The 11,776-nt window shown below is 17.7% G+C and overlaps 4 protein-coding genes across 4 annotated transcripts; 2 read left to right on the top strand and 2 right to left on the bottom strand.

Moving 5' to 3' along the window:
* Positions 1–1,258: 1,258 nt before the first annotated feature.
* Positions 1,259–1,929, top strand: PGSY75_1012300 (putative ubiquinol-cytochrome c reductase complex subunit; the record flags this gene model as incomplete). The annotated part of the gene is made up of 2 exons (XM_018785888.1): positions 1,259–1,466; positions 1,559–1,929. The coding sequence occupies 2 exons, from the start codon at positions 1,259–1,261 to the stop codon at positions 1,927–1,929; spliced, it is 579 nt and encodes a 192-aa protein (XP_018641505.1).
* A 586-nt stretch (positions 1,930–2,515) lies between these two features.
* Positions 2,516–3,478, bottom strand: PGSY75_1012200 (hypothetical protein; the record flags this gene model as incomplete). Its single annotated transcript, XM_018785887.1, has 2 exons — positions 2,516–2,749; positions 2,903–3,478. 2 exons carry the CDS (start codon positions 3,476–3,478, stop codon positions 2,516–2,518), a joined length of 810 nt encoding a protein of 269 aa, XP_018641504.1.
* Positions 3,479–4,853: 1,375 nt separating this feature from the next.
* Positions 4,854–6,286, top strand: PGSY75_1012100 (hypothetical protein; the record flags this gene model as incomplete). The annotated part of the gene is made up of 2 exons (XM_018785886.1): positions 4,854–4,905; positions 5,175–6,286. 2 exons carry the CDS (start codon positions 4,854–4,856, stop codon positions 6,284–6,286), a joined length of 1,164 nt encoding a protein of 387 aa, XP_018641503.1.
* Positions 6,287–7,391: 1,105 nt separating this feature from the next.
* PGSY75_1012000 (putative E3 ubiquitin-protein ligase) lies at positions 7,392–10,834 on the bottom strand (the record flags this gene model as incomplete). The annotated part of the gene is made up of 9 exons (XM_018785885.1): positions 7,392–7,974; positions 8,162–8,262; positions 8,409–8,492; positions 8,586–8,623; positions 8,720–8,781; positions 8,909–9,019; positions 9,144–9,204; positions 9,344–9,485; positions 9,662–10,834. The coding sequence occupies 9 exons, from the start codon at positions 10,832–10,834 to the stop codon at positions 7,392–7,394; spliced, it is 2,355 nt and encodes a 784-aa protein (XP_018641502.1).
* Between the last annotated feature and the right edge of the window lie 942 nt (positions 10,835–11,776).

Raw genomic sequence — 11,776 nt, 5'->3', positions numbered from 1 at the left:
ATATATATAAATATATATATAATTTATTGTTTTTTTTTTTTTTTTTTTTTTTTTTTTTTTTTTTAGTTTTTTTATTTTTTTTTTTTTTTTTATAAAAATTCGATAAATATAATTCATAATTTTATATTAATTAAAAAATATTTAACCATATATATATTTTAATATTTACCAAATAGTGATGATTAAAAATGTTATATAAAAAAAAAAAAATACATATATATATATATATATTATAATTTTATGTGTATTTATAATATATCAATTTTTAACAAATCACTATTTTATTATATATAATAATTTGTAGCAAGTTTTATAGAAAGACTATAAATAAAAATTTCAACATATAATCTTATTATGATATAGGATTAATAAAAGAAATATTATATAATTATTAATGTTATATATATTTCCAAAAAAATAACATTTCCTTGTACAAAAATATGTATTCATTCTATTAAATTTTAATATATTATATATATATATAATATACTTACCGCGTTTGTCCTAACAGACATTTTTTTTTTTTTTTTTTTTGAAAACGGGAATACATATTTTTTTAATAACATATATATGATTTAATCGAATGATATATTTTTGTCACATTAAAATTATTATGAATGAAAAAAAAAAAAAAAAAAAAAAAAATTATATATATTATATATAATATGTTTAATATATTATATGCATAATTACATACATGTAAATTATTTTATACATTTATTTTATTTTTTTTTTTTTTTTGTGTAAACAAAATAAATATTTGCTTATATATATTGACTTATAGCATTGTATTATTTTTTTACTACGGATATTTATGAATATTTTTTGTTTAAAAAGAAAAAAATTATATAATACATATAAATATATTATATATATATAAGAAAAATATATTTGTAAATTTATATATTTAATGGTAACAGTAATTAAATAAGAGTGCATGGAAAAGGAAATTTCTTTTTCTTTTTCTGTTTTTTCTTTTTTTTGTTTTTTTGTACATTCATCGATCATGAATTAATAAATGTGTCAACTAATATAAAAAATATTCATATTAATTTATATGTATATATGTGTATATATATATATATATATATATAAACAAATAATTATATAATATATATATGTGTAATATATGTAATATTATGAACCCCATGACTATAAAAGAAATATAAAAGAAAATAAAGAAAATAAGGAAAATAAATAGAATAAATAGAATTAATAAAAATAAATAAATATATATATATATATTCATATATATACAATGTCTCTACATAAAGAAATTTGTAACTACATTGTAAAATTCAGCTCCAAGCCTGTACAAAAGTTAGGTTATGAACCACCTAAAAAAAAGAGAAGTATATTAAGAGAATTATATCATAAATTAATATTTCCATATTATTTTAAATTTATAAGAGCACCATATGAGAGATGGCAATTTTGTGCCACAACTAAATTTTTAAGAGAGCATGGTATGAAAAATGAAATATAAAAAAAAAATAAAATATGTGCAAATATATATAACTATATATATATATACATATATTTTTATTTTTTTTTGTAGGATTAATGTATGATGATATGTACAGTGATAAAGATCCAGTTATAGAAAGAGCTATATCCTTATTACCAAAAGATATACAAACAAGGAGATATAGAAGAATGTTAAGAGGAACACACATAAATTATTTAAGACTTTTTTTACATCCATCAGAACAAAATTATGATCCATATATACCATATCTCGCGCCATATATAGAAGAAGCTAAATTTCAATTACAAGAAGAAGAAGAATTATTAGGATATCACCCATATGATAGAAGACTGTATTCAGGTGGTACTACAGGATTTGGTGATTTAGAACCTGGGTTACATTTTTTAGTTTCTATTCCTAACTTGTATGGAGCGGCTATACCTCATACCAAAAAAAAATAATAAAATAAAATAAATTCAAACTTATTTATTAATTCATTTTATTTTCTTCATATTTTTGTACATATATAATTCTTTCAAATATAATATTATTAATAATAATCAAAAAAAAAAAAAAAATGAAAAAATTAACAATATATATATATATATATATATATATATATATATATATATATGTGGTTTTATTTATTTAGAAGTAATGGGAATAAATTACATATTATATTTTCCCTTTTTTTTTTACAATTTAATATATATATATATATATATATTTTTTTTAATGTTAAAGAGTTTTAAAAAAAAAACAACACCCAGAATATACATATATATATGTGTATTTTAAATAATTTTTAGATATATAATAATAATAATAATAAAATGAAAAATATATCAATTATATGATATATAAGAAACATTATCATATGCTTATTTAAAATTATCAATTAAAATGTTAAAAAAAATTACATGCATATATATATATATATATATATATATAATTGTTATCATTTTATAAGTAGACAAAAAAAAAAAAAAAAAATAATAATAATAATAAATTAAAAAGTATATTCATATATATTCATATATATAATAATCATTTTTCTTGTGAATAAATAAATTTGTTTATTTTTGAATTAAAGACAATTAAAGTCATAGAAAATTTTTCTAGGTTGAAATAATTATTCTGACATTCTACAGCTATATCTTTTAAGTATATATTTTTATTATCAACTTTAATATATTGAGAAGATAATTTGGACTCGGGTATGAATTCTATCAGTTTCATGACATGTGAGCAGGCGATTTTTAGAAAACTCGAAGCTTTTTCCTACAAAATAAAAATTATATATATGTATATGTATATATGTTTTTATTTACAAATATTATTTTAATTAATGATAATAAAATATAAATATATTTTACACATATATATATATATATATATATTTATTTATTTATTTATTTATTTTAATTGTGTTACCATAGCATTATTTGTTGATAAAATTTCGTCCGTTAATGTTTTGTAGGAAGGAATAAAATGTCCTTCTTTATCATGAGTACCATATTCTAATAAATTTTCTTTATTAATTTTTTTTTCTGGTGGTAGCATATCATTTTTTTTTTGTTTATGATTTTCTTCTTCTTCTTGTTTTTTTTCGTTATTATTATTTTGTTCTTCTATTTTTTTTTCGTTATTATGATTTTCTTCTTCTTTTTTATTATTTTCTACATTGTTATTGTTGTTATTAGTTGATTCTTCTTGTTTCTTTTCATTGTTATGGTTTTGTTCTTCATTTTTTTTTTCACTGTTATTGTTATCATTATTATCTTTATTTACATTTTGATTGTTTTCTTTGTTGTCTTTATTTTCTTCTTCGTTTTCTTTTCCTAGCATAAGAAAACTGTATTCATTTTTTTTCTCCTCGTCGTTTGTTATATGGCGCTTAATATGATGTCCATTTTTTTTTTTCTTCGAATGATTACATTTAAAGGTATTAACATTTTCTGACCATATATGCACAAGAAAAATAACAAATAACACAAAAAATCTTTTCATTGTTTAAATGATATAAATGTGAATAATAATAAGTTTAATAAATAAGTAAATAAAAAAAAAAAAAGTACATACATACATATATATATTTATATATATATATATAATTCTTATTATATTATATTATAGATTAGACATATTTTCGTTTGTGTAATTATATCTATGGACGTTAAAATATATCGACCAGAATAACTGAATATTTTTCTTAATATGATATGCAGATTTTTTTTTTTTTTTTTTTATAAATATATATTTCATAGGAAAAATATTATATATATATATATATTTTTAATTATTTAAAAAAAAAAAAAAAAAAAAAAATTATAGTTTATGTCGACATTTTTATGTGTATATATAGTCTATATTTTTACGATTACATATATATATTTTTTTGTAGTAAAAAAAAAAAGAATTTAGAAAGTGGACTGTTTTAACAAATGGAGGGTGAATGTATAACATTTAAAAAAAAAAAAAAATTAATAAAGATTAACTATTTTTTTAATTTAGAAGATATATGTGCAATATATGTATTTACAATATATATATATATATATATATATATATTCATATATTTTTATATTTTATTTTTTGTGTGTACTTCTAAAAAGAAAATTCTCAATATTTTTTATTTTTCCAAAATACTGTACATAGGTGCATAAAAAGTGGGGCATATAAATTTATGTACCAAATTTTTAACCTATCGAAAGGTAAAGGAAATATGTTAAGAAGTAAGAAACCCAAAAAAAAAAAAAAAAAAAGTAGCAAGTGGAAGTGGAAAGAAACTAAAATAGTTTATATATATATATATATATATATTATATGTTTCACATATAAGAATATTTATTTATAATTTTTTTTTTTTTTTTTTTTTTTTTATTAATTTACATTTTGTCGTATAATTAATATAATAAATGAAAAACTAATTAAATGTTATGTGAAGGAAAAAAAGTAAAATTTTTAAACCTACATAATATTATATATATAAATATATATATGTATATATTTATATATTTATGTGTAGATAATTTAACTGGTTAATTAATTAAGCTTTTATATATTAAAAGAAAAATATATGTATATATATATATTTATAGTATATATTTGAAAAAGTCGACATTTATATGAATAAAATTATTATTCTTTTTAAAAAATGATATGATAATGTAGAGATTAATAAAAAAGAAATAAAAGAAAAATATATGATTCATATTTCTCGTGGTTATTTTATAATTTTGATGAAAAAATTTCACCATCGTTTTAAAATAATAGAAATATGTTTGGAGAAAACTGCAAAATATAATACATATATATATATATATATATTTTACATTTTATTTTTCCATATTTACCTTTTTAAAAGTATGTCATAATGAGCTATATGAATAATTTCCAGCGAGTTATATACGCATCAAGGTTTATGCGAGTTTTCGGTAGGATAAATTGAAAAAAAAAAAATAAAAATAAATAAATATATATATATATATATATATATATATATATATTAATATTATGTAAGATTTGTTCTTTTTGTGGTTATGTTTATTTATTCCTTTATGTGAAACATATAATTTGTATTAAATCGTAATAATATATATGAATAAACTATATATATATATATATATATATATATATATATTTATTTATTTATTTATTTATTTATTTATTCATTTTTACATGTTGTATCTTATTTATTTTATAGGGAAGTTTAAGAGAGCACAACTGAGGGAAAAGCCACAGAGAAAAATAGGACCCTTTTGTAATCCAGTGAAACGGTTAGTTAGATTAAAAGAAAAAGAAAGATTATTTTGTGACATTGGATTGCCTCGTATGATTCCTAGGGCTAAGGTTAGAGAATCTGAAAAATTATTAGAAGTTATTGAAGCGCCGAAAGTAAAGAGAGAAGTATTAGAGAGAAGATTAGAATTTTTATTATCAAATGAAAGTGTATATCAACAATTATATAATAAAATGTATAATGGAATAACACCTTATCAATGTGAATTATATATGTGGGAAAGACAAATGCGAGATTTAAGAAAAATATACAGAGCACAATATTTACATAAATTGAGTGAAGTTACAAATGAAGAAAGAGAAAAACAATTAAAATTATTGTTACAAACAAAAGAAGATAAAAGAAAAAGAAGACAAGAAATTAGAGATAGAATATTACAAGATAAAAAAAGAAGAGCTATATTAAAAGATAGATTATCTTTAGAAAAAAAAGTTACACAATCTATTTTATTTAAAAGACAATCAAATAGAAAAAAAAAAAATATATATTGGTTAATGAAATTACAACAAAAGAGTACATATTTAAATGAAACAGATTTTAAAAATAAAATAGAACAAAAAAATCAAGAAAATGATCCTTTATTTAATCGTAATATTTCAGTAAGTAGTTTATATAAAAATTTAGGATATCAAACAAAAGAAGATAAAAATGAAAATACTAAAGTTTTTAAAGTAGATAAGCTTTATAGAAAATTATTAGAGGATTCTTTTGAATTTCTAGAAGAAGATGAAGAACAATATGAACATAATTTTATACAAAATGTAAATGATCCAAATCATGTTTCACATAAAGAAAGAGCTCATATTCTATATTCTTCTTTTACAAATGAAGAGAAAATTAAACTTCTCGATGATAAAATTGCAATACTTACTAAAACAATAGAACAAAAATCATTTTCTAAGGAAGTGCAAAATAATGATCTTATGTTTTATATACAATTAAAGGATAAGTTAGAAGCATCCAAACAAGCTTTTCTAGAAAAAAATTATTTAAACGATATTCAAAAGGTACAATAATGATGATAAAGGAAAAAAAAAAAAATATACATATATATGTATGTTTTTTTATTTATATTATATACTTCATAATAATCACTACAAAAAAAAAAAAAGTGATGAATATATGCATTAAATATAACATATAGAATTATAAAAATTCAAAAAGATATTTATTTATTTATTTATTTTATAATTTTAAATTAAAATGATTATACAAAATAATTCCACATTTGGAATTATGAAATTTATGAACACCTATTTGTGTATATTAATTTTTATATATTTATTTGATTTTTTTTTTTTTTTTTTTTTCTTTTTTGTGTATATATATAAATAATTCATTTTCTTTGTGTATATATATAAATAATTCATTTTCTTTTTAATTTATAAATATTTCAAATGTGCATTTTAGCAACTTATTCATTTTAAGATAAAATTATATTTTCCATTATGTCTTTTTTTTAATATAACTTGTCAAAAATAAATTTTAGAAAAAAAAAAAAAAAAAAAAAAAAAAATACTAGTTTAAATCATTGAATTATTTAAAAATATTATAAATATTATATATTTTAAAAATGTTCCTTTTTGTATAATTAAAAAAAAGAAAAAAAAATAAGATACATATTATCATCATTTTAAATATAACATAATATATTCTATTCAATGAGAATATATAGAAGAAAATCAAACAAAAATTTACCATCAAAATTATAAAGCACAAAACAAAAAAAAAAAAAAAAAATGAAAAATTAACAAAAACATGGGACAAAATAAAATGAATTTTTTTCTTTTTTTTAATTAACATTAAATAAATATATATATATATAAACATGTTTACAACGGGAACAATTATTTTTGAAATTAAAATATGGGATAAACCATTTACACACACAAAAAAAAAAAAAATAATAATAAAAAATAAAATAAAAAAAAATAAAAAAAAATAAAGGGATTAAAATAATATACGTTAAAAGCAAGTATACAAAAACAAGAACAAAAAAAAATATATATGTATATATATATATATATATAGAAAGAACACTTTTATGGTGGAACTTATTTAAAAATACAAAAAAAAAAAAAAAAAAAAAAATACAATATAATCACAAATATAAGTTCAATCTCATTTTAATTCCATTACTTGGTTTTTTTTTTTTTTTTTGGATTTTTTATTATTTATCAAATCTAACAAATTAATATTGACAGGTCCAGATCCAATGCTTAAATTTTCATCATTTTTTTTCTCCATCTGTATTTTATTCTCATTAACATCACATTTCTTTTTAGCTATTTCAAGAAAACTTCTTTTTGGTACTTCTACCTTTTTTTCATTTGAATTATTTATTTCTACATTGCTACGAGGAGATATACTATTACTTTTGTTTCCTCCACTTTTTTTTTTTTTTTTTTTTTTGGAAGATTCATTCACACTTTTTTTATTCTCCATATAATTTGAATGTTCATTCCATTCTTTTTTATTATTTAAATGATCTATATCTATCATTCTTTTTAATAATAAATTTTCATTGTTACAGGAATTATCTTCTTTATATGGCTGTTCAGGTAAATAATCGTATGAGTGTTGAGTTACATATTTATATGACTCATCAGGTAAATGATCATATGAATGTTCATTGCTAGGTTCATAAGAGTATTGTTCGTTCAACTCTCCATGGAAATGTTTTTTTCCTTCTTCTTTTGAATATCTTTATAAAACAATTGGAAACAAAAATGTATGAAAAAAAAAGGAGATACTAAATATATATATATATATATATATATATATATATGTCAAATGTACAAATATAATAACACTATGATAGCATATAAATAAGAAGGATTATTATAAAATGAATTATCATATATATGTTAATATATATATATTTTTATTACCTCAATATGCTGGAGTTTAAACAATTTTCTGTATTGGCCATTACAATTTTGTTGCTGGTTAAATTCCAATAACTTTTTTCTTTTCTATTAATTTCTTCATCCTAGAGAAAAAAAAAAAAAAAATAAAATATAATTAATATAATAGGGACAATTGGTTTCATTTATACACATTTTTATATTTATACATTATTTTATTTTAAATATATACTAATAAATTAAAAAATTATTTTATCTTTATTTTTCTTACTGCTAAAAGTTTCAAGTACTTTTCCTCCTTAATTTTTCTTTTCATAATATTGAGATGTTTATTTTTTTGTACAGCTATTTCTTTCTACAAAAAAATATAAGGTTATATCAAATATATAAGTAAAGTATTAAAGAGAACAAAAAAATAAATACAAGGAAAATATAAGATTAAACTTACTGAGAAATGTTCCTTTGTTCTATTGGACAACATATCATCTAAATAAAATAAATACACACACATAATATATATATATATATATATATGTGTAAAATTTTATCTTTTATATAATTTGAGTTATTCATAAATTTAACCTATATTGATTGAAACAAATAAGACATTAACACCTAGAGGCAAGTGCGATAGTATTGCATATCTAAAAATAAAAAAAAAATAATAAAATAATAATACATATATTATTATTCATATAAATATTCATTTATATACACATTTAATTATTCTTTTATTTATTCATATTTATTTATATAATTTTGAGCAATTACCTTTTTCTTATTTTCTCATCTAGTTCGAATGATTCAATATGTGTTATTTTTTTATTGCATAAAAATTTCGGGAGCTTGTTCATATCCTGATCGTATTCATAAAACAATAAACTAAAGAAAAAAAGAAAGAAAATAAAATTAAAATATAAGAAAAATTTGTAAATAGCACAAATATGTAATAACATTTATTTTATAACAATTAAATGAGTATGTGTATATAAATGTTTATATCTACTTCAAAATAAATGGATCTAGGAATATGCACTGGCCGTCAATGCACTGATAAAAATATATTTCTAAAATAAAAAATTAATTTTTATCTATATAAAAAGCTACATACCATAAAAATAAGATCATATAAATACTCATCATAAATGTACATACATCTATATATATATATATATATATATATATATATTATCATTTATTTGTTACGATTTAAATCTTTCGAATCGGTCACGTCCTGGTTTTTCTTTTTGTTCGTATTAGAAATAGGTACTTTAATATTTGTAGCCCTCTGGTTTTTGGTCAATTCCATTTCTAACGTCATTTCATTTTTTATTTGTTCAATGCTCTCCTATAAAATTGAATAAGTCATAAAAAATAAATTATTGAAGTGGATAGGATAAAACATTTAGAAGCTATCAATCATTCAAATATATATATATATATATATATATATATATGTACTACCATGATTATTTTTTTTATTTTATTTTTTTTTATTTTGTTTATTATTTTTTTTTTAATTACGTAGACGTCGTGGGCTAGATTGTCATACAAATAGAATGAGTCAAAATTATTTTGATCGATTTTAAGTTTTGGATTTAACCTGTCTAAAGGTATATTTAGATATTCACTAATTTTAAATTTAATATGTGCTATAGCTTTTTCTATAACATGATCATCTGATGCAACGAATTTAAAATTTTTGTTTGTGAGAATAAGATTAAAAATAGATAAATCCTTTATCCATATAGATAAGGGATTATATATATAAAAAAGTTTTGAAAATTGTATTCCAGAATTTAGATTTAATTTAAGTATTTGTTCTGAATGAGTTTGACTAACAGTTGTTAGATTTTCATTCATATAATCTATATTTACAAAATATTTATAATTGATAACTTTATTATCTTTTATAAAATAATTATTAGTAATATTAAAATTATTATTAAAATCTAATCTATCTGATTTTATGTTTATTTTTTTATTTTCTGTATATAATAAACATAAATTAATTTTATCATTGATATTATAATTTTTAACATAATGAAATTTGACAATACGTAGATCGTTTTCACTAATGATATCAAAACAGATTGGACATTTTTTCCATATCTTTTTTTCTTCATTAATAAAATATTTTAAAATACAAAAAAAGCAAAATATATGTCTACATTTGGTTATTCTAGGTGATATAATATTATTTTCAAGACATATAGGACAAGTTAAAGAAGTATTATCATATATAATATAATCCACTTTTTCAATTTGATCCCATTTTATATTTTCATCAATATTCTGAATTAAATAATTTTTTTCTTTTACATAATATCTAAAATTACAATTAATATATTGATTAATATTTTTTTTTACATATGGATAACTACATTTTTTTTTAAATAAATGTATTCTAGTTGGCTTATATCTATTATAATTAACTAAATAATTTACTTTAGTACCTTTCTTATTTTTTTTATTATCTTTCTTTTTATTTTTCTCTTCATTTATATTTCTAGGACTACTAACACTAATGTCACAACTTTCACACGATTCAGTTTTATTCAATACTTCTACATCACTGTTATTAATGTTTAATATTTCTTTTTCTTCTTTTATATTATTGTTTAATTTATTTTTCTCCTTATGTCTACTATTATTTTTTACATATTTATTATCACCATTCATTCTTAGGTGTAGCATATATAAGTGCAAAAATTTAAATATACATACATAAATATAAATATATATATATATATATATATATATATATATAATATGTATATAAATTTTTTTATTTTTATCTATATATATACACGTACTGAAATTTCAAATAAATGTTACGTTATTCTACAAGATGAAGTAACATATATTTTTATTTTGTTTTTAAATTTATTTCATCTTGATTATATAAACAAATAAATAAATAAATACATATAAATATTAATATATATATATATTTGATGGACATAAAAAGGACGAATTTTTTTGATTCAGAAGAAAAAAGTATCCACTTTCTAAAGTTGTAAAAGTGAGAAAACAATAAGGAAAAGTACCAAAAAAATAAACATATAAAAATAAACTGATTAAAAAAATATAACAAAATTATGTTGTATATTTTAAAAGTGTACCCTTTAGAAATATTATATATATAAATAAATATATATATATATATATATATATATATATATATATAATATATGTTGTAAGGTAATTTGTGTTACTAAAAATGGAGCTGTTATATATTATATATATAAAAAATGAAATGTTATATAAATAATATATATATATATATATATATATATATATATTGATTATATTTATATTTAAAATTTTATATAAATATCCAACTTAAAAACATAATTCATCCAAATACAAAAACAAAAGAATAAAAAAATAAAAAGTATAAAGATATATTATATATCAATTTTGTTTTTATCAAATTTTTTCATATAGCCAAAATTATGTTTTATGCAAGAAAATATACATGACTACATTATCTGTTAAATAAAGAAAAATTATATATATTATATATATGTAATCACGTATATTTATTTTAACTGTAACAACAAAATATTATATATATATATAATATATACATATATATATATTAACTTATTTATATACATTTTTTTAAATTAAAAT

This window comes from Plasmodium gaboni, chromosome 10 (assembly GCF_001602025.1).
Source record: "Plasmodium gaboni strain SY75 chromosome 10, whole genome shotgun sequence".
NCBI lineage: Eukaryota > Apicomplexa > Aconoidasida > Haemosporida > Plasmodiidae > Plasmodium > Plasmodium gaboni.
Note: the sequence above shows the minus strand (reverse complement) of the source record. Positions and strands in the feature narration are given on the sequence as shown.